The sequence below is a fragment of the Rhamphochromis sp. 'chilingali' genome (genome assembly GCF_963969265.1).
Source record: "Rhamphochromis sp. 'chilingali' genome assembly, chromosome: 4".
Lineage (NCBI taxonomy): Eukaryota > Metazoa > Chordata > Actinopteri > Cichliformes > Cichlidae > Rhamphochromis > Rhamphochromis sp. 'chilingali'.
In genome coordinates, this window is record NC_137948.1 from 23,805,375 (window position 1) to 23,830,192 (window position 24,818).

The following is a 24,818-nucleotide window of genomic DNA, read 5'->3' on the forward strand; positions in this document are numbered from 1 at the left end:
ACCCTTCCAACCACTGTACCACCACAGCAGCCAGGCGGACTGGTATCTTTTCATACAAAGACAAGACAAAGGGGATTTCTGAAATTCCAAATTATTTGGTTTTTATTTGAAAGGTGTATAAAGGTAAATCAAACTCAGAGTGCATGTAATGTAATGTAAAAGAATAAAAGCAGCAATTCCCTGATCTGAGTTTTGAACAACAAAGAAAAAAAAAAAAAAACAGCTTTCAGTGGCTTTCACTTCATTCCCTTTTTGAAGAGGAAAAAAAGTCTGTGAATTTGGAATCATGTGGAATCAGTGAGGTAGAGAAACCCGAAGTTAATGTGCTGATAAAAAACAGGCTAAAATAATTCAGCAAAATGCACAAAAATACACATCATTGATATTATTTCCCAAATTTAACCACTTTTCATAGTTTAAAAAAAAAAAGAAAGATTGTTGAGGTGACCCAACAAGTGCTAAATCAATGAGTCTAAATGTGCAAATAGATCCCTTTTGTGCAGCGGAGAGTTTTCTTATCGTCACAGTAAATCCTCTTTAACAACTGTGCTGTTTGTAGTCAGACTGGACTGTTGCATTGAGGATGGGGGTGTTGGTGAACTCCACAGTGCACGCTTTAGAGCCGCAGAGAGCCCCTTCAAGCTCCAGGACGGTCACATTGTTTGGTGCAGCTGTACTGAGGATGTTAGCAGGGACAAAAAGTGTCATCTGAGGCCCTCGAGTCGGCCAGTAACGTCCTACATTAAAGCCGTTTATCCAGATCTGTCCCTGAAAAACACAAAATCACAAAGACAAGCTACTTAGCCCATTTTTCATCAAAATAAAATTAAATAATTAACAAAAATTAAAAATATCTTGTGTATCTATCTAGATGTCAAAGGTCTAATACACCACCTGGTCCTAAAAAATTGTACACAATAATTTCATTTACCAGGATGCAACTAAAAATGAATATTCAGTCTGTATACAGTCACATAAACACATGTACTTTGAGGTCAAACTGTCACCTTCTATCCAGCAGACCCTCTAAAACCAAAAATATTAAATGCATAAGAACATTCAGCAGAGAAAAGCAAAACCTGTCTTTTGACAAGTTAGCACCAGTGCGTGCTATAAAACATGTCACATGCCTTTCTCCAACTGCTCAGCTTGATGTAGGTGTCCTGAGGGAGGTCTGGGATGCCGTCGGGTATCACGAAGCTTCCCCCGTAGAAAGCTGGAGGGGAGAGATCAGCTGGCTGAGGTGGATCAAAAAGTGCAGGCTCTTTTTCTCCGAGGAGGCCCTTCATGACTGCTTCATCAATACTGAGACTGTACATGGTCCAGTCGGTGAGAAGGTCCGCCCCCAGGGTCAGATTAGACACCAAGCCCTGTGATAAGAGAAGAGAAGATCTCACGGGACTGTTTTTTTAAACAGCTAACAATAATAATAATAATAATAATAATAATAGATAAACAGAAAATAGTTTTGTTTGTGTGTCAATTATTATGTTTTATTATCTGATCTCTGATTGATGAAACTCTGAAGAACCAAAAAAAACCCTACATGAACCTCTGGACAATTTTTACAAAAGTGACCAAATTCCGCATGACCATAGACCTGGGATACTTACACAAACACTAAAATGTCCAAAGGACAAACATCAGCACGACATGTTGTAGCACAGAAACAAACCTTGAAATCGTTGATCTGTTTTCCGTAGTTTACTCGGCCCATGTTCTCCACCAGTATGTCCACCTGACTTCGAGCCTTCCCGGTTACATTGATGCTTAAGACTTTATCCCTTTCAAGAATTCCTACAGCCAGCTTGAGAAGAAATAAAAAAAAATCTGTAAAAAAAATCCAGATTATAGCAGAAATAATCACATTTTCTTGATCAGTGCAAAGCAGTTTTTGGGGAAAAAGTGGAGATTATATCAAGTTTAAAAGCTTAACCTGTTTTGTTTACTAATCTATCTTATTATACTACCTGTAGTTTTAGACTTAAATGAAAATGTAAGAAAGATTAAGAACCACGAGGAGGTAACGGAAATGGCACTTTTAAAATATTATTTTCAAAATAATAATAACAAAAAACCCCACACCAAGTATCACATCTGAAAAAGATTTTAAAGGAAATTTGAGGGAAAACTAAACATCTAGAGCTCCTTTTTCTTTTCTTTTAATTTCAGTTCTTTTGAGATGAAGGAAGAAGAATCCAGATGCAAAAAAAATAAATAAAAAAATAAAACCTACTCAGTGAAAAAGGAGAGAATGATTTAAAGGTCTAATATATATATTAGGGGTGCAACGATATTCGTATCGATATTGAACCGTTCGATACAGTGCTTTCGGTTCGGTACGCATATGTATCGAACAATACAAAATTTTTGATTTATTTTATCAACTTTCCTTCTGACGATGCTGTCTGTGTTGAGCGCTCAGTGAATCTGCGTTCGACTACTCCGCCTAGGCTCGACAGTGCAGCCTAGGCGGAGTAGTCGAACGCAGATTCACTGAGCGCTCAACACAGACAGCATCGTCAGAAGGAAGAGCGCAGGGCATTCAGATCTGGCGTTTGGAATTATTTTGGTTTTCATGTGACGTATGACCCTGAAGGTAAGCGAGTCATGGACTAAAGTAAAACAGTATGTTTGCCATGCAATGCTCAATTACATGGGTGGGAGCTAGTGTGTTAGCGCAGTTAGCTCGTTAACATGTTGGCCATCTAGCCCCATGCACGGGGCGATCGGCGGTAGCTCGTTAACGGAGATTTGCCGTGTTGTGGCGTTAAGGTCATTTCAACGAGATTAACCTGAAAGCACTAGTGGGAACACAACGAATATGACTCGACATTTACGCCGACATCATCCTAGTGCAAAGACAAAAACAACAAGCATGCTACTAACTTTAGCCGAGTCATTTAGACAGCTGTTGGCACATGATTCTCCTTATGTGTTTAATATGCTGCTGAGAATATAGCCCAGAAGAAGCGGATAGTATAGCTTTTATTTTGGAAAGAGCCATTTCTCTGTAATAAACTCTCTTTTCCAAAGATGAGTGATTCCTCAATCAGATACAGGGCTTGCAATATCGCTAGCCCAACGTCCCGGAGCTAGCGATCTTTTCAGTCGGGCTACCAAAATCTATCTCTTCCCTGCCCGTCGGGCTATTGTAGGAAAAATATATGTCAATGCTTTTGCATTCTTTCAGAAATGTAGCTGGATGATACAGCAGAGGATTGGGAGAATGTCATGTGGTCAGATGAAACCAAAGTAGAACTTTTTGGTATAAACTCAACTCGTCGTGTTTGGAGGAAGAAGAACACTGAGTTGCATCCCAAGAACACCATACCTACTGTGAAGCATGGGGGTGGAAACATCATGCTATAGGGCTGTTTTTCTGCCAAGGGGACAGGACGACTGATCCGTGTTAAGGACAGAATGAATGGAGCCATGTATCGTGAGATTTTGAGCCAAAACCTCCTTCCATCAGTGAGAACTTTGAAGATGAAACGAGGCTGGGTCTTCCAACATGACAATGATCCAAAACACACCGCCCGGGCAACAAAGGAGTGGCTCCGTAAGAAGCATTTGAAAGTCCTGGAGTGGCCTAGCCAGTCTCCAGACCTCAACCCCATAGAAAATCTGTGGCGGGAGTTGAAAGTCCGTGTTGCTCGGCGACAGCCCCAAAACATCACTGCTCTCGAGAAGATCTGCATGGAGGAATGGGCCAAAATACCAGCTACTGTGTGTGCAAACCTGGTAAAGACCTATAGTAAACGTTTGACCTCTGTTATTGCCAACAAAGGTTATGTTACAAAGTATTGAGTTGTATTTGTGTTATTGACCAAATACTTATTTTCCACCCTGATTTACGAATAAATTCTTTACAAATCCTACCATGTGAATTCATGGATTTTTTTTCCCACATTCTGTCTCTCACAGTTGAAGTGTACCTCTGGTGCAAATTACTGACCTCTGTCATCATTTTAGGTGGGGGAACTTGCACAATCGGTGGCTGACTAAATACTTTTTTGCCCCACTGTGTGTGTGTGTGTTATATATATATATATATATATATATATATATATATATATATATATATATATATATATATATATATATATATATATATATATATAAAGTTCAGTTAATAAACTGAACTAATAAAGACGAAATGACTTTATTAGTTCTACCTTAATTGTGGAATATCTCTTTTTTATTTATCCTGCTGTTGTTTGGCAGTAAAGTGTGCCGTCCTTGTCGTGTCATTGTATGCGGTTGTACTTTGTGCTTATTGCAGATCAGTTCTTTTCAGTGTTTCATTTCTGTTTTCATCTTTTGTAACATATCCAGCTGCATCTTTAATGATTTTATTATGATTTTTTTTCTTGTTTTATCCACAGCGGTTACTGCAAAAAAAATTATGGGTTTTGATGCAAAAGACATCGAAGTTTGTTAATGAATAAATAAGTGACTTACTAAACATGAACACAGGAGCCTAATCAAAAAAAACAAGACAACAACTTAATGAAAGCAAAAGTTGTGTAAGTTTAATGATGCATACGTTTGGCTTCCACCGAAATATTTAAGAACAACAGCTAGTCTAAACTTGAACTGACTGAGCGAACTGTGATAAAGTCTGGCTTCATATGAAGAAGAACCTCCACCTAACATCTGATACTCACCCCGTCCACTGACACGTATGCTCTGTCATGGACCCCATTCAGTGGAGATGACAGTGGAGTTGGTGTGGTGCAGTCCATGGGCAGGATGGTCCTATAGAGCATAAAACCAAAAGCCTAGAGGAGCATAAGAGACTCGTTAATGACAGTACAAAGTTATTATTGCTGATAAAACGGGAAAAACGGAACAATTACTGGTACCTGATTCAAGTCGATGAAAGTCTGAGGATGGATGCTTCTGACAGGGCCAGAGAGAGACAGTACGTCTAGGGCATCCGACACGGTCTGGAGCTGCAGGTGGCACAAGGTCAAACTTTAATCTTTAATTTTCATCAGTCCATAAGCTTCATTATCCATTTTTTAATAAAGCAATGTGAAAATCATTATTAAAGTGCTAAAAAAGTAGCTGTTTGTCAGAGATTTACAGTTAACAAACAGTCAGGTGAATAAACAACACTGAGACACTCGAGATAGTTAACGTGCTGCACAGGTGAATCTCAGACAGAGCGACACCACGAACTGCAGCATTCGTTTATTTTTATAGGTTACATCGTCAATATGCAAATATAATCACATTTCCTGTTACGCAGGTCCTGATGCTGTCTGTGTGTAAGCTGTGTGTGTGTGTGTGTGTGTGTGTCACAAAGTGTGTGTGCTAATAATGTCACAGGGTGAGCTTCCTGTTTCTGCAGAGTTGGTACATTGTGTCTGGTGAAATATGTGAACATAAGTATAACATAACATTTGAAGCATAATCCAATAAAACAGTAAAAACTAGGGCTGAACGATTATGGAAAATAATCTAATTGCGATTTTTTGCCCCAATATTGCGATTGCGATGCGATATGCGATTATTTTTTAAGGTCTTTGTCTTCTGTATTATTAAACAAAGACAAGCAATACATCATATAGTATGGCCAATACTATATTACATTAATTTTAAACTGTTCTTTCCTGGAAGACAGACCTCTGTTATGATGACATGAGGTGATGCATGAATTGATGACTGACATTTTTATTTAACTTCTTCAATCACAACAGTATATTTGAACATACACAATAGTTTATTTTTAGCTTACAAACATCTGAGCATAAAGTGCTGACAAGGAACCCTGGTGTAAACATTAAAATGAAAGTCAGTACAATGTGCAGATTGCAGAAATATACATAAACAAAATCAGTGGCTTTACCACACTCAGTTTTTCGACATCTGTGAACTACTAGACAGTCATTCAATTAAAAAATAATATTAAATAAATAAAACTAATAAATAAAAAATACACACATCTTACTGATCTCTGCAGTCAGTAACATTACACATAAAGTGCAAACATAATAGCAATTGTATAAACACACACACAAACACGCCTTTAAAATTTAAAGGCGTGAAATTGGACGGTCTAGCCTTCTGAATCAGAAGGCTAGTTCTGATTAGCGTCACCGCTGTCTCGGTGGAGTTTAATAAACTCGGCCGTCTGCTTCTTGCTATCTAAAATATAACCAGACACTGGTGTAAATTCTCGACTGTCTCATACTTCTGTTTAATAAGTTTTCTGTTTGACGTTTAGTCAGCTGTGTGAAAACCAAGGAGGAACCCACCCGGGGGATTAATAAAGTTTTATTTTATCTAATCTAATAACTTTAATCTCAGCCAAACCGATTTACTCACGAACAAACAAAACACTGAAAAAAGCCCAACAATAACATTTTTAGGTTGTCTAAGTGACTTATATATTACGTTTAACCCGAGCAGCGACACTCCGCGGTGATCTGAAAATGATGTGCCGGGAGTTGTGCCGTTCTCGGCCGCATCAGTAACCCTCGAGCTCCCGGCTAGCTGTCGAGCTGGTGGGTAGCAGACGCCTCTGAAAACGTCGAAGCACTTTTGCAAATATGGGATATCTTGATAAACCGAGCAGATATTTGATGTTTACACAACTACTTTCTCGCCTGAAAATATGTTAAAAGTTTATTTTGTGACCCAGAAAGATTAGTATGAGTAATTTTAAAACTTAGTAGCGGCCGCCATTGCTGGAAACTGGAGTTTGGCTGGGCCGCGCTATGAATTCTGGGATATGGTAGTAATTTGGACAGCCTTCGGCGCGTCGCTGTGACGTAATCGGTCTACAAATGCGGCCTCAGGAGGATGCAGCCCATGAATTGTATAATATAATCGCAGTATAATCGCAGCCTTTGCGGTTAGAAAATTGCACTTGATCATGTCGCGATATTATCGCAAATGCGATATATCGTTCAGCCCTAGTAAAAACTCTATAACACTGTTTTAATGACTTTATTAAAGGTGATGAGTATCACCCACCTTCTTCATTGTTACGGCACCATACGCATACTTTGGAGTTGTTGGTGGTATCGGCCCTTCTGGTACCTTACTGTACTGTTGGAAAAATGCAAGTTTGTCAAAATGGCTTATACAAGAAAACCATACTCAAAAGAAACAATGAATTACTTATTGTAACTACAGTTAGCGTATGCTAATGAAATGCTGCCACAGTGTTTTATTACCTTCACAGATATTAGACACTGTAAAAGTAGAAGCTTACGCTTGTTCGTACCATTTTGATCACCTCTCGGATGGCAAAATATTTCTCTGTGAGGTCTCCGGCTTCTGTGAGCGGAGCATCGTAGTCATAGCTTGTAGGCTGTGCAGCGTATGGCATATTGGCCCCTGAGGGTATTAAGTGACAGTCAGACAAAAGGCAGTGTTTTGTCAGAAGTCATGTGAAACAATCATCATCTCAGCAGATCAGTTTGTCAAAGTGGACTCACCATTCCAGTATCCAAAGTTGGTTCCTCCTATGAACATGTACCTGTGTGAGGAGGAAGGAAGGTGAGTACCGGTATATAAGCTAAAATATGCACCTGCTGTATTTGCAAATGTAGAGCAATTAGCTAGTATCCAATTATTTTACATAGCAATGTGTATATTCTTACAATAATTTAGCCCATTTCAATCACTGTTTGCCATAGTTGCAAACTCAAGATGGAAATGTTCAAGTGTGGATTTAAGATCAGACTCATTATTAATCACACACTACACAGAGTAATAATGTTTTACAGATCTGCTTCTTTTCACCTGCTCCCTGTAGATGTCACCTAAGAAGCTCATATGCCTCTTTGTTACCGTTATTCACAACTGTGTTGTCAAAGGAGATGTCTTTTTTTTTTTTATTGTAGAAGAAACATTTGGCTGAAACTTTTTGATCACACCACCCTGACACACTGTGGAAATGTAGAATGGTGTATAAACACAAGAGAATGAAAAAGGTAAATGAAGGAGAAATGCAAAGTGCATTATGGGATGGGGTGGTAGATCGGTACCAAAGATTTTTGTCACTTAAGCCTGTTGCAAGGTTGTTGCTAGGAACAGCTAATTTAATGTTTGTGTGGCAGTTGTAAAATTAAAATGATACAATACCAGTGCATAAATCATTTTAGCATCTTGCTAAGTGGCTGCTAAGCAACATGATGCTGCCATAATGTCTGATAGATAAGAACCTTCTATCATTTACCTGTGCACCATGTTTGGCCAATCACTGTATTAGGTGGCAGTTGTAGCAGTGGATTGATCCCTGGAGGCATCACTTCACCAATACATTTCTAGCTTTAGATGATACAGCCCTTCACTGTCTCTAACAATCAGTCTCTGAGATCCATAAACTCACAAGTTGACGTTTGCTCCCATGAGCAGCATCTCGCTGAGGACCTTAGCCACTCGAGTGGGCGACACAACCGAGTGATGTGATCCCCAGTGGTCCAGCCATCCAGTGTAAAATTCAGAGTTCACCTGTGAATTAAAAACAGCACCGTGAGCACCTAAAGAGAAAACGTACCATGCTGTGAGAACATTGTGAGGGCGACCCTTACCAAAGGCCCGTGAGGTTGAACTTGTCTCTGTGCTTTAAAGGCAGCAGTAACATTAGCACCTAGCAAAAGGAAGAGACAATAATAATCATGCATTTGTTTTTGCTACTTCCCTGTGAATGACTAATGAAATGTGACAAGGAGTCAGTGCAGAAAAAAAACAAGAAGTTTTCAGCTTAGAGTGTTCACCTCACTCTGCATTTTACCGTTGACAGATACCTACCCGGCCCAAAATCCACAGTGGCATAGAGGTCTTGTATTGAGCCACACTTGAGGTAGCCCAGCCCAGCCCCATCTGTAGTGAACAGCACCACCTCATCACCCAGGTAAGAGCGGAACAGCTTGGACAGGTGACGCATGTAGTTGTAGTCACAGGCAAAGTAACTGCCGTATTCATTCTCCACCTATCAAACAGGTATGTAATGATGATGTAAAACATAACAACAGCAGCTAAAGCAGGTACAAATCCAAACACCAGGAAAGTACTGGACTCACCTGAACAGTGATGATCGGACCACCATTCTGATAGAGATACGGCTTTATCATAGGCAGCAACTTCCCCATCCATTTATCCACTGCTGCGATGTAGTCTGGAATACACAAATGACTCTGTTGCGAATTGTGCTGTATATACAATTTCTACTGGTTACATTACCATTTGCTTTTGTTTCTCACCTGAATCTGTAGAGCGCAGTACGATGTCTTTCTTTTTGAGAAGCCAGGCAGGCAGACCACCCTGGTTGGCAGAAATACACAAAAATAGATAACGTGAAATAAAGTCCAGTGAAACTTAAACAGCAGAAATATAACTTGCAATTCATACTAATATTAAGAAATTTTTGCTAAATGCATGTTTAAAGCTTTGAGGCATGGCATAGCATAGAAACTCAGTTTCTATTCGTTGCTAAAAAAGACAATTACTATGGGGACCACAGAGTATGTATTGCAGTAGAGGTTAATTATGAGGCGTGATGGGTTTCTGGGAATGTTATGATGCTTTGCACCAAAGGTTGGGAAGCTTTGCAATTCGGTTCATCCAGAGGGAAATATAAAATTTTACAGCGGTGTTCCGGGTCCCGAGAGGATCAACTCAACACTTGAAATTTGTTACTTATCCTTTTGTCCATCAATTATTCATCAACAGTTTCTGACCAAACATTTAAATAAAAAGAAAATCACTGCTATCTGATTCATAAATTTCTGCAGATTTCAGATGAAGATGATACTAAACTGCACAGTGCTTCTGTTATAACAGCATGACTTTGCAGCCTGGATGATGAATAGGCTTGACTGCCTTCCAGACTTCTCACCATCTAAAAGCATTTAGCTTTAGTAAACCAAAAATACTGCAAAGAAGACCCCCAGGGCTGTTGAGCAGCTAGATCTGATATGAAACAAGAGCAGGACAATAGTCCTCTCCCTAAAGTTGGTCACATCAGTTCCCACATGTTTAGAGACTGTAGTTAAAAGAACAAGGGATGCTACAGAGTGGTAAACATGGCCCATCCACAACCTTTTTGAGGCATATTGATAACCTTCAAATCCAAAATTACCTTTTTTGTGCTCAACTGTGAATAAAAACATCACCAAATCACTGCACTATCCGGTTGTTAAGTCTGACGTCACTAGCAGTGTCTGGACCTAAACTCCGCTGCAGGTCCATATATCAAACGATCACTATGGCATTACTGAGAGTTGAAAAACTGTCTAAAGTCTTTCATCTTTAATAAAATGATCAGCGTTCTGCTCTACCAGGTGTAACAATTGAGTTTAACATCCAGGCATCCATGAAAACGGAATTTATGACATTTAACGGAGTTAGAAGTTAGCAGGGAGTTAGCTCGCTAGCTTCTATCTAAATACAATATAGCATGTCCTGACTGCAGGGTTTTGGAAACAAATTAAAACGTACAGCTCTGTTATCACTTCCAACATAAATGAAGACAGAAAACTAAACAGCAGTGACGTTTGTAGGGTTACTGAAGTTGGGCTAGCTGGTATATAATGATGTGCTACGTGACCGCTAGCGACACAGCTATGTTAGCATAATATAAACAAGCTAACTTTTTTTCCACTCGATAAAAGTTAACGTGAGTGTTCACGGTGGTCAGGAACAAATGTAATCGCATGGCAGGATGCTGTAAAAGGACCAAACTTCAGCCAGGAGAACAACTGAGATAATCCATCCACAATACGAGGTTAGTCATTCATATACTGCTGCATGGGCTGGGCTGTAGTTACATCCTAAGGTTTTAAAAACTGAGCTTAAATAAATGATTAGTGGTAATAAAAGCCGAGGGAGGTCAACAGTGATCACTGACTGTTTTTTGAGATTAAATAGAAGAAAATACATAACATTAAACATGTTAACAACACAAAAGGCATATTAAACGCAGACTACTTTAGGCCCGGAAGTAGGATTCGTCACGTCATCACTTAACGACCGGATACACGGCGTCCCAGCTTTTTTGGAAACGACTGTGTAGATGACCAGGTAAGAAGCGGTTAAGGCTGATGGAGGGATTAGACTCTCCACATTATTAATAAAAGGCAAGTGCATGTTTTAAGTGTCCTGTAATAGTTTATTATAAAAACACAGTCAACAAACACTTTCACTCACCATGTCCCACTCTGCACATATGTACGGTCCTGGCCGGAGGATGACCAGCAAACCGATGTCCTGCGCCAGCTTAAGGAAATGCTCCAAATCTCTGTCTCCACTGAAGTTGTACAAGCCTGGAAGCGCTTCATGGTAGTTCCAGGGAATGTACCTGCAAAGTGACTGAAACGTCAGTGTCATCCAAACAAACAGGAAACCTGTCAGATGTGTTTGTGCTTTCATTAACATGAAGCTTTAAATCAAATCATACATCCTTAGTTCTATAACTATTTTGTCATGATTGCGCCATAAATTAATTTGGATTCACTAACATGTAATCTATTTACAGTTTAGTTTATAGAGCATCATAGTGCTAAGATTATGTGTTTGTTTGCATCAACAGAGCAAAACTGCCACAGTTATTAACTTATAAGCTGAGTTCATTCGCTTCAGTTTCCACATCAGTTCCACAGATATGTGAAGATTACAGAGAGTGAGAGGAAGTAAGCCTACGTCTGGATGGCGTTCAGGCCTGCCATGTACATCTTGAGCAGCCGATCTTTCCAGTAGACTCTGGGTATCCTGTTATAATGGATACTTCCTGATATGTATTGAAACTTCTCCCCATCTTTACGGAAGCAGTCATGCTGGTAGTCCACAGTGAATGAAGGAGATTCCCCAAGCTGCAGACAGATCACAACACAACAGATTCACATCTGAATCTTTTTTCCCCTTTTTTTTTTCATATTTGTCACACTTAGATGTTTCATATCATTTTACAATTAGACATGGATAACCCAGCCACATACAAAATATTCATTTTAAATGATCATTTAATTTCTTAAGGGAAAAAAGTCATCTAAACTAGTGATGGGCAGATGAAGCCCCATGAAGCACTGAAGCTTTTCATCCAATTGGTTCACCCCAACGCGAAGCTTCATGAAGCTTCATTTGCTCTAGCAGGACACCTACTGGACGTAAAAATAATAGCTGGCATGAATTTGAAGAGTGTGGCATTTTGCACACAGCCTGTAAATGTCAACAACAAAAGGAGTGTGTAAAACATGTATATTGTAGTGATGGCAGTATACTGTGTATATTTATAGTGGCAGTATGGGAAATGATTATTTGGAAATGCTTGAAATGGAAATGATCATTTACTGTGAGGTGAGGTGTGGTTGGGGTGTGGACAGTGGTTGTGCTTTTGTAACGTTGAGGTATGGACAGCTACACACTGAGGCTTTGAGCCTCAGTCCTGCCTGTTCACATTTTATTCTGTAAAAACTAAATTTTCACTGCTTTTATGACCTTTTTAGTGGGGAGAACATAGCTAGGATTGAATGATTTAACAAATCTTTTAAATCCTTTGTCCTCCACAATGCTAAATGGCTGGGAGTCCTCAATCACCATGCTAACCAGGTCTTCATCTATTTGAGATTGTTCTCCTGAGGAAAGACAATAAAGATAAAGCACAAATATAAATAGCACACACGTAACTTATAACAGTTGTATAATATTGTTATATCATTTAGTAACATTACTGCATCCTATATTATCATTGCATTTGATGGCTCACCTGGTCTTGCTCCACGATCGGTGTCCCCCTTATTCTCATGCAAAGCTCTGTAGTGCCTAAGCATGGATGTTGTTGTTATATCCCAGCTCCCTGGCACATAGCAAACACTTCACCTTGTACAAAAGTCAAGACAGCTCAACATAAATTGTATTGCACCATCAGTATCATGAAAATACATCTTCTGTAGAAATACCTTGTTGGGAGGAATAAGATCAAAATGTTCCCACACAGGGGAGGACATCCTCCTCTCCTTAGCTGGCTCCATTCTCTCCTGACTTTCTCTCCTCACTCTCATAAACCTCCAAACTGTCTCCAAACTCTCACTAACCGCAACTCTCCATCAAACACCCACATTTTTGAATGAAGTCTGAGGGGTTTATATCGCTGTCATATCTCGCGGCAAAGTTCGAACCACTTCATGAACCAGTCACGTGGTACAGCCGGGCAGCGAGGCTTCGGACGTCATCATTTTCAGCTCCTCCCATAAATGAAGCAAGCCTCGATACGCGCTTCGCGGAAACGCCCCCTCCATTACTCGACACACGCTCCGAAGCCTCGATACAGAACGTCCCATCACTAATCTAAACCTACCTGGCGCTGTGTGAAAAAAGCTATTGCTCCCTAAACATAACTGGTTGGGCCAATCTTAGCACTAACAGCTATAATCAAGCATTTGCGATACCTGGCAACATCACTGTGGAGGAATTCGGCCCGCTCTCCTTTACAAAATTGTTTTAAATCACACACATTGGAGGATTTTCGAGCATGAACAGCCTGTTTAGGGTTGTGCCAAAGACTCTCAGTCGGACTGAAGTCCAAACTTTGACTTAGCTCAACAAAAGAAACCTTCATTTCTTTTTGTTGAGCCATTCAGAATTACTGGTGTGTTTCAGATCACTGTTCTGCTATGTAACTCCGGTGAGCTCGAGCTTCAGATATTCTCCTTCAGAATTTGCTGGTTGAGAGCAGAATTCATGTTTCTGTCAATTACAGCAAGTTGTTCAGGGTCTGAAGCAGCAAATCAGCCCCAGAACATAACAATAACACCACCATGTTTGACTGCTGGTATTATGTTCTTTTTATGCAGACCTTCCAAAAAGTTCAGATTTTGTGTCATCAATCCACAGAATATTTCCCCCAAAGTCTCGGGGATCATCAACATGGTTTTTCAAATGTGTGCCTTTGTGTTCTATGTGTTGGTGGTTTTCTCCTTGAACTCTCCCATGGATGCCATTTTTGCCCAGTCTCTTTCTTATTTATGGGGCGATCGTGGCTCAAGAGTTGGGAGTTCGCCTTGTAATCGGAAGGTTGTCAGTTCGAGCCCCGGCTTGGACAGTCTTGGTCGTTGTGTCCTTGGGCAAGACACTTCACCCGTTGCTTACTGGTGGTGCTCAGTGGCGCCAGTGTTCGGCAGCCTCGCCTCTGTCAGTGCACCCCAGGGTGGCTGTGTAGCTTGCCATCACCAGTGCGTGAATGTGTGGATGATTGGATGTGTAAAGCACTTTGGGGTCCTTAGGGACTATTAAAGCGCCATACAAATACAGGCCATTTTATTTCTTATTCTTGAATCATGAACTTCACTGAGGAAAGTGAGACCTGCAGTTCATTTGATCTTGTTCTGGGTTCTTCTGCGACCCCCTTCATGAGCTGCTGATGCGAGGCCGTACACTCCTGGGAAAGTTCACCACTGTTCCACGTTTTCTCCTTTTGTGAATAAAGGCTCTCACAGTGCTTCACTGGAGTTTATGTGTTTCTTTAGATTGTCCCATGATGTGTTACTTTTGGAGATTGTCAGACTGGTTCTGTTTAAGTGATTTCTTGAATCAGCAGGCCTGGCAGTAATCAGGCTTAAGTGTGGCTAATGAGTCTGTGTATATTCATAATTTGAGAACGAAGGACATTAACTTTTTCACATAGTGCCAGGTACATGTGGATAACTTTTGTTTGTTTGTTAAAAAATGAAATGATCAGTTAAAAACTACATTTTGTATTTACTCAGCTTATCTTTGTCTAACATTACAAATGTGTTTAATGATCTGAAACATGTACGTGTGACAAATATGCCAAAATATAAGCAAACCAGGAAGCGCTGTTTCTTAGCACTGTATATTGCAGTGGTCATAATTTAGCAAGTTCGTGTTTTTATGGCACAGGGCTGACATCTCAGGTGATCTCAGGATGTCTCAGTAAAAGATGTCTCATTAAGATCCTGTAGTTATCCCAACATGGTTTTAAATGTTTCAGCTCTGCTAGACATTCCAGTGTAACCTATCGACCATTCATCTTTATAGTCTAAAACTCTGACAAACAACAACCGATACATGAGCCTGACACTACTGATGTTAAAAACCTTTATGATCTCACATCACAGCACCCAATTTCATGTTCGTGTAATGAGGCTGCAGAGTATGCACCAGACAAGTTTAAAACTTTATCTTTAAAAGCGTAGTCTACTCACTGATCGTCCAAAGAGCATCAGCAGAAGCAGCACGCTGCCAGTTTTGAGCACCAACATGATTACGAGTCTTCTCAGGAGTCCTGCTGCTCTGTTTCAGGCTCGGAGCGCATCCAAAGTTACCAAAACATGCAGAATTTATCTGAACACGGTCGGCGACAGACCTTACGTCCCTGGATCTACTGCGCGTGAGTCGTTTCATTTGGGCTCGCGGAAGTGAAATCATGTGATATGCTGGTGGAGTGTGGACGCTTTTACATCAGCAGAGGGCAGTGTTGAGCTTTTTATTCAAAGGGTTTGAAATAATGACAGTCACTGTTTTGAACTATGGGATAGAAGCCTTTTTTTTAAATGTACAATCTGACAGTATAGAGTAAAAATACAATATACAGCAGAAGGAAATATGGGTAAGAGAACGACAATGTATTAAATCCGCAATATTTTTATGTCTGGAAATCATGAGAGAGGTGAGGAACAGATGGTCTGGACCTGTGCGGAGGAGGGACAATGAATATACTGGATGAAGGATGTTGAATAAGGAGCTGCCAGGCAGGAGGAAAAGAGGACGTCCTAGTTTTATTTATTTATTTTTATTATTATTTTTTAAAATATTATTATTATTGTGCCGTATGGTGGCGTATGGACGCTTTTAAGCCAGCAGGTGGCAGTGTTGGGCCTTTTATTTAAGGCACTGAAGACGTTTTTTTTTTTTTTTTTTTAAATATTCACAATGTAACATTTTACTTTAAAAGGTGTGTCAAGTAAGCTGTTTCATTTGGACTGTGTGTGTGTGTGTGTGTGTGTGTGTGTGTGTGTGTGTGTGTGTGTGTGTGTGTGTGTGTGTGTGTGTGTGTGTGTGTGTGTGTGTGTGTGTGTGTGTGTGTGTGTGTGTCTTTTAGTTACCTGCATTTTTCTCTACTAAGTAAAACCCAAGCAGATGAACCTATGAGGGACACTGTGGGGTGGCCTACAGATACTTGGCCTTGTCCTCGGTGTGAGCAGGGACACTGTGTGAGAAAACTGTTTGGATGTGGTTTAACTAGAGATAAGAATGTGGAGATAAAGACTTTGTGCAAGTTTTTGAGAATTTTGTTAAAAAATAAAAACAGTGGAGGTTCACCTCTGACAGGTGAGATCCCACCCTGAAAAACTTTAGAACAAAGTCAGGCAGTACAGTCACGAGTTCTTGGCCCTAAAGTTTTTACACCAATTGGTCAGGCACAGTCTAATTCTACTTAAAGCTTCGATCTTATCGCAGTTAAAACAAAATATTGAATTCTTTATAAGCAATATAATTATACAGAAGGCTGATGAGCCTATGAGCGGTGGGATGGCCATGTGTGTGGAGGGAAAACAAGTTCAGGTTCCCCTGTGATGGGCAAGATTCCCCTACAAAACAACACCCATGAACACTTGAAAACACTTGGCCTGTTTTCTGCTGTGAGCAGTAACATGTGCAACAGTCTATCTTCTGGGACCTTGCAAAAAAAAAATAAAAAATAAAAAGCTTTCAAATTTACAGCAGATAGAAGTGAGAGGGGGCAGAGCTGTGCTATTTAAGAAGGCTTTGGTACGCTTTGACGTGGATTGACTTTATTGATGCCCGGGGCTTGGAGTGGCAACTTCTAATATGCTTTTTTCAGGTGATGCATCCTTATGCTGAAAAATACTGACAGTTAGTGTACCAGAGACTTGGATCAAATACAATTATTAAATTAAATTACAATTACAACAGCAAATTAAATTACAACAAGCAAACCTGTCTCAGTGTTCCTGTCAGTACCTGGTTAATAATCGATTAACATGCCCTTTATGGTTGGATTAGACAGAAAGGAAGCTTTGGGAAGGTCTAAAAAGGTGAAAGGTCAAATCATGTCATAGTTTCCTGTCCTCCAGGTGCAGTTCTGTTGTCTAGCTCTATAAGTTGCATGCATGTTCTTTTCCAGGAGTCGGTGTGGTCGAGGGAAGACTCAAGCAGGCAAACCTGTTTCGCATATCCACTTACTGACAGCACTTTCCTGTCCCAATTCCTCAGTCTCATCGGAGACTCCTCTGTTCTGGAAGGTTAACTGCAAGCCTTACCCTCCCAGTTCCTATGGAAATACTTGTCTGAATCCATGTTTTGGTAACACTTACCTGAGGGAAGTCCTGGTCCTTGGAAAACTGCTTGTGAACATTGTGTGCTGTTGCACATTCCTGAAACTGTTCACTGAAACCTGTTAAATGGTTCAGCTGTCTCCCGTCACTGTGGATCTTGGGTAACACCTAAACACTAACACACTTTGCCAGGATAGTGATGAAGTCACTCTGGCATTAAAGTCAGACTCTTCCATCAGGGTCTGAAGGGTGACTAAATGTAATCACATCAATGAAGGAAGAGGATTTTTAGTTAAGAAAAAATGTTTTCACATCTCCCACAGTTAAGGCTCGGCTAAGGTTAAATGGCATGACTGAGGTCTCAGTTTTAATATCTGCTTCTAATAACTTCTGGTATTTATACCTGTCATAACTGCACTATGAAATATAAAAATACAACAAATCAAAAAAGGGGGTTGCAAGCTTTACTGCTTGCATGGGTGTGATGTGATGAATCCAAACAAAGCCCTATTCCTTCTTTTTAAACTAAATTTGCTGCCCTTAAGGAAAAAAAAGTGTAAAATTGTTAGCTTATTTAACTTATTCAGTTGCATTTCTGAAAATTAAATCAGTAATAAGTTTGTAAATCGGGATCAGGTTGAGATCAGTGAAGCGCAAACTGATTCTGAGGGTTCAAATCTTTAAGGACCTCTACTGGTCTTTTTGGCCTCAACCCAAAAAGCTCAAAAAGGCCTCACAGCAGCTACTTACATTACTGAGGTTTACATGACATTTGATTTGAAATCCCCCTGTTTTAAATTTAGTAAAATATGAAACAAATTAAAGTTTACATATGAAGTCGGCCTATGAGGTTCTTCAGCCTTCATCAAATACTTTGACCACTTTCCTCTTGTTTGTATTTTAGCGTCATTTCAGGATCTTTCTCTCTGTGTTCTGTGGTTCACTTCCAGCAACCTCGCCTTAATAAGACATGCAACCAAAGACACTGACTTCTCAAATTTGATTGTGGCTGTAAAGAAAGAAGACACCCAAAATCCAAGTGTGTTTAATTAGTGTATATGTGAACTGTGACAAGCTAAATTCACTCACTATCTAACTCTAGAGGTATCTCTGAGACTGACTCACTGATGGAGCTAACTAAGCTACACATTGATGGTGTCACATTTATATGAGCATTATTACAAAGAGCAAACACCACAGTTTTCATGATAAAAGCTAAAGCCAAACAATGGCGCTCCTTAGAGGAAGTTCAAATTTGTAGTTTGCCCTCCAGAACTGGAGGTGGCGGTAATGTGAAGCCATGTTGTTTATCGTCGACACCGGAAATAACGCGACGTACACAACGCTGGGAGAGCTCACACGTGGAAACAGAAGTACGGTTTAGTAATGAGCTGTTACTTTATTTAAAAATATGCCAAAAAGAGGAAAACCCGTGTCAGAAGAGAAAGCCGCCGATGAGGCGGAACCGGGAGCGGAGCAGGTCCAGGAACCACCGGCGGAGGGCAGACGGACCCGCAGCGGCCGCACGTTCCGGACTCCAGCACCGGTGCTCGGCTCTGAAGCCCCGGTGAGGACTCCCAGCCGGAGGAGCAGGAGGTCAGTCCTCCAGGAGCTACCGGTAGAGGTGGAGGAAACAAATACAGAGGAGAAACCTGTGAGTCCGGCCGAGGACAGGTCCAGCATGCCAGCGGAACCAGAGCCCTGTCCCGGGGCAGAGCAGCCGACACCGGAACCAGCTGAGCCACAGACAGTGACTCCAGCGGCGGATACAGAAAACAAATCCACAGTTAACGGCAGCGGAGACGCTCCTCTGTCCAGACCTGTTCCAGCAGAGCCGGTCCCGAAGAAGCCTCACCTAGCTCCCAGTGAGAAGCCCCGCCCGGCCATTCCTCTGGGAAAACCGAAATCTGGAAGAGTGTGGAAGGACCGGAGCAAGGCGAGGTGAGGACGATTATTATTATTATTATTATAAAGTACTGTATGTGAATGAAAAGTACGTACATGGCAGTTAATGAGGATGGTGATGAGAGTTCTTGGTAATAAGGTTTCGTTTATAATGAGATGTCTTGTACAGATCGCCCTAAAGTTTGTTGGTAAAACTTTAGTGTGAACCTTTTTTGTCTTCTAAGGTTTTCAGCTTTAGTGAGAGACAAACAATTGTGCTCCTCTTGGGAAAAGAAGATGGAGGCCAAGCGGGAGAAGGCACTGGTGAAGCAGTATTCTTTGCAGCTTAAGGATGAGAAAGCTCGGCAGAAGGAGGTAAGGAGGCAGGCTGTGTGAGTGATGCAGGTCTGCTTGACCATTGTGTTGTCAACGCTTTGCACCTCACTTGTTTTTGTGTTTTTGCCTGTTTTAATAGGAAAAGAGGAAAAGAAGAGAAGAAAACTTAAAACGTCGAGAAGAGAACGAACGCAAAGCTGAGATTGTTCAAGTGGTATGTCGACTTGTCTCCAGCTAAAAGAAATACTGGCATATTCTTCAGTCCCTCGTGTGTCAATGCTTTCTCGGTTTATTGTAATATTCCAATCAGCTCATATTTGACTTTTATGTCTCATTTGTTTCTCAGATCCGGAATACGTCAAAGATCAAGAGGATGAAGAAGAAACATCTCAGAAAGATTGAGAAGCGAGACACGCTGGCTCTGCTGCAGAAGTCACAGAAGCAGAGCGGCAAACCCACAAAGAAACAGAAGAACTCTGACCAAGATTTAACTTAAAGTCCAGAAATAAATGTGATAAAATTTATCTGTTCTGGATTTTGACTCATTCTTGTCTTCCACTCATTTATTTATTAAAACTTCACTGAGGCTGAGGGGGAGCACTGGTGGCTGACAGTATTTTTATATCACTACAAACTCATTTCAGTGCAACTATAATAATGCTGGTTTTATATTTGTGAAACTGTGTTTGATGATTAATGGGCTGTGAACTGATGGTTTATTCAGAACTTCAGAAATGGGAGTCTGAGATCATTTATGAGCAGATTGTCCTCCAAAAGTACATTTTTGAACTATAAAAGCATCGCGTTCTTAAGATTTAAAGTCTTGCTAGTACTGAGTTTGACCCCCTTTTTGCCTTCAGAGCTGTTTTAATTCATGGCGTAGATTCAACAAGCTGCTTGAAACATTTCGTCAGAGATTTTGGTCCATATCACTGTCATGTCCTGTGGGACGCAGCCATCTGAAGATAGGTGCACTGTAGTTTTTTTTATTTTTTTTTAAAAGAGTCCAATTCAATCAAAAGATTTTTCTTTGTGTCTGGAGTTTTTGTTCTGGAGGAAGAAGATCTAACATGTTTTTCTCCAGACAGCCTAAGAAAAATAGAAGTTGTTTAAGTGCAGTTAAAAAATGATTATATGAATAAAGCAGAATCATCCTGCTGTAAGAGATGATGTCCACTGGATGAGTCTGTGGGACTTTTCTTCTAACCTTGGTCGTGACACGTTAACGTCACCAGTAAGTATGCATACACAAGACATGGCTTTAGCATGTTGAACACACGCCCTGCTTCTCTTCACCTGCGACCAACCCGATTCCTTTGTAATCTGTCAATAATCTCACAATCCTGGAGATGCACGCATGAACAAAGCAGTTTGTTAAACTTAGGTGACTGCTGTGAAAGGAATGGCCATCCTTCAAAGGTGTCTCTTTCATGTCATTCCTCATGTCTGCCATTCACAGTATAAAAGACGGGAAGAACTCACAGCTTGAGGCGAAGTTGCTCATCTGAGGTGCAAGAAGACTCGGCACTGAGACAAGTTCGCAACTGAGCTGAGAGAAATTAAAATACAGGAGTGTTGTAAGTAACACACTTTTAATAGGTTGTTCAGCTTTCTCTTTTAGACCGTTTGCTTGTTAGACAGTAATGTTTAAAGTCAAAATATTACAATTTTCCTTTTGGTTTTCAGGCATTACAGAGATCAAAAATGCTTCTGACCATTCTGATACAGATCCTGATCATCGGCGAGTAAAACACAGTTTCTCATTTATTCTCTTTCTGTCTCATACGGATGTTTTACTCATCAATCAGCAGCATCAGCAAATGCCCAGACAAATTCCACTGTAAATTCAACCGCTCCCACCTTTGCCACTGCCACGACTGCAACAAACATGACAAGCACAATCAGCACCGCTACTGCGAACAACACTGCAACAACATCTAACAGCACTTCAAGCAACGCCGCGGTGGCCTCTCCCACTGGGATCATGTTCATGAGCAGTCTGGCTGTGTGCTACTTCACTGTCTCACTCTTTAAGCGCCTCCTTCCTGTTTAGCTTCTTCTTGTGTTGCCTTCATCTGATCTTTGTTATTCACAGAGAGGCATCGCACACAGTGTATCCTTAAATATCAAACAGTGTAATCATGACATGAAGCACTTCTGTTGACAGGTTTTAAGATCTAGGTGATGCAAAGTGGTCACGTTTTAATAAAAGTGATCAAACCGAAAGTTTGTTGTTCTTTTCTCTTCCTTACTTTAAATATATGTTGAAATGACCTTTTTGATCACTTTGACTCAGATGGAGTTATAACACTGTAATAAAAAATCTTATTATTTCCTGAAATAATTCTGAAAATCGATTTTTATGTAATTGACATAAAGTAAGGAAGTCTACCTTCGATTATCTGAATTCAAGAAGAAAATAAATCAGATCATGGAGTCTTTTGAAGCAGATTTTAAAAACAGGATAGACAGTGGAAGACCGATCAATAGTGTGATCCCAACAAAACCGGGACATGAGGTAAAGTGGGCCATCTTATCGCTTTAAAATTCAACAGAGAGTAATTGCAAACCATTTCAAACTGTTGCCAAAGCAACACTGGATGTTCAGCATTTAATTGATTTTGGTCTGAGGTGGCTGAGAGGACCAGGCCTAGTCCTCGATTTCACATGAGTGGGCTGATGTATCTATGCTAACTTGTCAGTTTTAGGGTTGATAATTAAAAAAGACAAACAAACATCTATCTATCAAGTAATACATCATAATCTATGTCAGGACAGCCCCTTGTTAAATAAAATACTGATATTATACTGATAAACTGCCTTTTACGAAAAAGCATTTTTAGACACTGGACCAGTTTCCCATCATGGGTCAGATCAAATGAGTCGTCTATTGGAGTTTTCACAGATATTCTGATGGTTTCTCTTCTTAAAAACAATATAAAATATTTGCTAGCACTTTATAATAATGTCACACTATTAAGTATTAAATAAGGTATTAGCAAGTGCTTAGTTCATCTTTTACAGAGCATTACTCCTCCTTAGTGTGTCATTTATAAATATATAATCATAATGATGTATCTGTATTTATAAATGTCATCATAAATGATGAATGAAGCTCTTACTAGCACTTTACTAATATATTACTAGTGCTTAATAGCGTGACATCATTATAAAGTGCTAACTAATATTTATAGATTTTAAGTTTGTGGGTGCTAGTTTGTATGTCGTATGACACAAATTCAAACGCTCACTAAAATGTGCACACAAGACATGAGTTCACAGTCAGATAAAAGGGAGAGGCTGAAATAGGAATGCTGACATAAAAGTGATTGGTGTTGAAGTAAAGTAGCATTACACTAGCATTAGGATAACAATGTCCTCAAACTTGAAACTTTTACAGGGTGACAAAAACAAGCCACACCAGTACTTTCTCAGCCTGTTCTCTCTGTCAGTTATTAACATGTGTATGAGCCACTGTTTACTGAAACAGACACAAAACAGACTGAGTGTGCTGTGCCCTGATGAAGGGTTTCTAACATGAGTTAAAACCAGCTGCTGTGTCGAAATGCCGTGTGGCCAGATGTTACTGAGTGCTACCATTTGTTTAAGTAGAAACAACCTTATAGTAGCCACGACAACAGTGGATGAGTCCTGAGGACGAGAGGCTGGGGACAGGTTAATTGAATTTTGACATCATCCCTTGATGCAATAAATGCATATATTCTTACTGACAGGTAAAAATATTCAATTTAAAGCACAAAGTGAGACTGTTAGAGTGTCCCTGGCTGTAACAGTGGTTGGGAACATTTTCCACTGTATTTCAAATAAAAGGACACCTACGAAGGGTACTGTAAGTCCAAGTCTTATGCACTCAAACCACTTTTAAAAACCATGCAAATCAATATTGAAATTAATATTTTAGATAGACTGAAGGCCACTATATTAGGTAAACCTGTTCAGCTGCTCATAAACCCAAATATCTCATCAGCCAGTCATGTGGCAGTGACTCCGTGCATTTAGGCATATAGACATGGTCTAGGTGACCTGCTGATGTTCAATCTGAGCATGAGAATGAGGAAGAAAGGGGATTTAAGTGACCTTGAATGTGGCATAATGCTGGGGCCAGAGTATTTGTAGTCTGATTATTGTAGTAATCTGAGTATTTCAGAAACCAATGATGTGCTGGGATTTTCCTGCACAACCATCTCTAGGATTCACAGAGAAGATTCTCACAAGCAACAGTAACTCCAATAACTTAATTGGATATGCCTAGAAGCATCTCTGAATGCAAAACACGTTGATCCTTGAAGCAGATGGACATACCGGGTGCCACAACTAAGGACAGGAAACTGAAGCTACCATTCACACGGGCTCACCAAAATTGGGCAACAGAAAATTGGAAAAATGTTGTCTGGTCTGATGACTCTCGATAACTGCTGAAACATTTGGATGGCAGGGTTAGAATTTGGTGTAAACAACATAAAAGCATGGATCCAGCTTACCTTGTGTCAATGGTTCAGGCTGGTGTTGGTTTAGTGATGCGGGGGATATTTTCTTGGCACCAGCTGAGCATCATTTAAACACCACAGACTACCTGAGTATTGACCATGTCCATCCCTTTGTGGCCCGGTGTGTAGTACCCATGTGTGTGGAAGAAAAATGTTTGCAGCTACATCAAAAAAATGTATCAATTTTGTCAAAACTTGTTATTAAAATTGTCCTGCTTCCTTTCATATGCAGGAAGAATCCTACTGGGCATGCCCAGTGTCATGATTCTAGTTTATTTCTTTTTGGAGAAAATAAAAGTGTTACAGTTGCCTCTCGTCTGTCCTGCTCAACAACCAGGACCGCATCCACCTGCAATACCAGGAAGTATGCAGTCAGCAAAAAATTATTATATTGTAACTGAAAATGCAGTTTAAACATTTGAGTATTTAACCAGAAGGTGGCGCTGGTGCATCATATTTACTGGCAAACAGTCCCAACAAGGAGTAAATGATATCAGTGAAGAAAAAAAAAACCCAAAGACTTAAGCAGAGGTGGCCTTAATTTTCTGAAGCCATTGTCAGTCACCAGGATAACAGTGGAACATAATTTTTATTTATATGTATAATTTTGATTTAATTCAAATCAGGTTTATTTATATAGCATCAAATCACAATAACAGTCGCTTCAAGGTGGTTTAAACTGTGGGGTAAAAATCTCTAAAATATTCTGGAGAAAAATTTAGACAACTAAGCATGAGCAAGTTTGTGGATTTAACAGGAAGCCAATACAGAGAATTTCTAGTGTCACAGTATAGTTTTGGATCAACAGAAGGCT

At 40.1% G+C, this 24,818-nt stretch overlaps 2 protein-coding genes across 2 annotated transcripts; one reads left to right on the forward strand and one right to left on the reverse strand.

The window, feature by feature from the left end:
• Positions 1-397: 397 nt before the first annotated feature.
• On the reverse strand, positions 398-15,398 carry glb1 (galactosidase, beta 1). Its single transcript, XM_080880298.1, has 16 exons — positions 15,183-15,398; positions 11,662-11,831; positions 11,170-11,320; positions 9,225-9,285; positions 9,045-9,139; positions 8,773-8,953; positions 8,553-8,611; positions 8,351-8,472; positions 7,455-7,495; positions 7,241-7,353; positions 6,988-7,062; positions 4,869-4,958; positions 4,671-4,784; positions 1,676-1,807; positions 1,131-1,370; positions 398-768 (listed from the first exon to the last, which is right to left on the reverse strand). The coding sequence occupies exons 1-16, from the start codon at positions 15,237-15,239 to the stop codon at positions 538-540; spliced, it is 1,932 nt and encodes a 643-aa protein (XP_080736424.1). The 5' UTR covers positions 15,240-15,398; the 3' UTR covers positions 398-537.
• Positions 15,399-18,580: 3,182 nt separating this feature from the next.
• ccdc86 (coiled-coil domain containing 86) lies at positions 18,581-20,020 on the forward strand. The gene is made up of 4 exons (XM_080881405.1): positions 18,581-19,217; positions 19,406-19,535; positions 19,636-19,710; positions 19,843-20,020. Exons 1-4 carry the CDS (start codon positions 18,688-18,690, stop codon positions 19,990-19,992), a joined length of 885 nt encoding a protein of 294 aa, XP_080737531.1. The 5' UTR covers positions 18,581-18,687; the 3' UTR covers positions 19,993-20,020.
• Positions 20,021-24,818: the final 4,798 nt, after the last annotated feature.

Bases quoted from the DNA above. Each gene is read 5' to 3' on its own strand.
- ccdc86 (XM_080881405.1), top strand. From the start codon at position 18,688: ATGCCAAAAAGAGGAAAACCCGTGTCAGAAGAGAAAGCCGCCGATGAG. The intron at 19,218-19,405 runs GTGAGGACGATT...TTGTCTTCTAAG, and splicing joins AAGGACCGGAGCAAGGCGAG to GTTTTCAGCTTTAGTGAGAG. The intron at 19,536-19,635 runs GTAAGGAGGCAG...CTGTTTTAATAG, and splicing joins AGAAAGCTCGGCAGAAGGAG to GAAAAGAGGAAAAGAAGAGA.
- glb1 (XM_080880298.1), bottom strand. From the start codon at position 15,239: ATGTTGGTGCTCAAAACTGGCAGCGTGCTGCTTCTGCTGATGCTCTTT. The intron at 7,496-8,350 runs GTGAGTTTATGG...CTCCTCACACAG, and splicing joins ATGGGAGCAAACGTCAACTT to GTACATGTTCATAGGAGGAA. The intron at 4,785-4,868 runs GTACCAGTAATT...ATGCTCCTCTAG, and splicing joins CTTTCATCGACTTGAATCAG to GCTTTTGGTTTTATGCTCTA.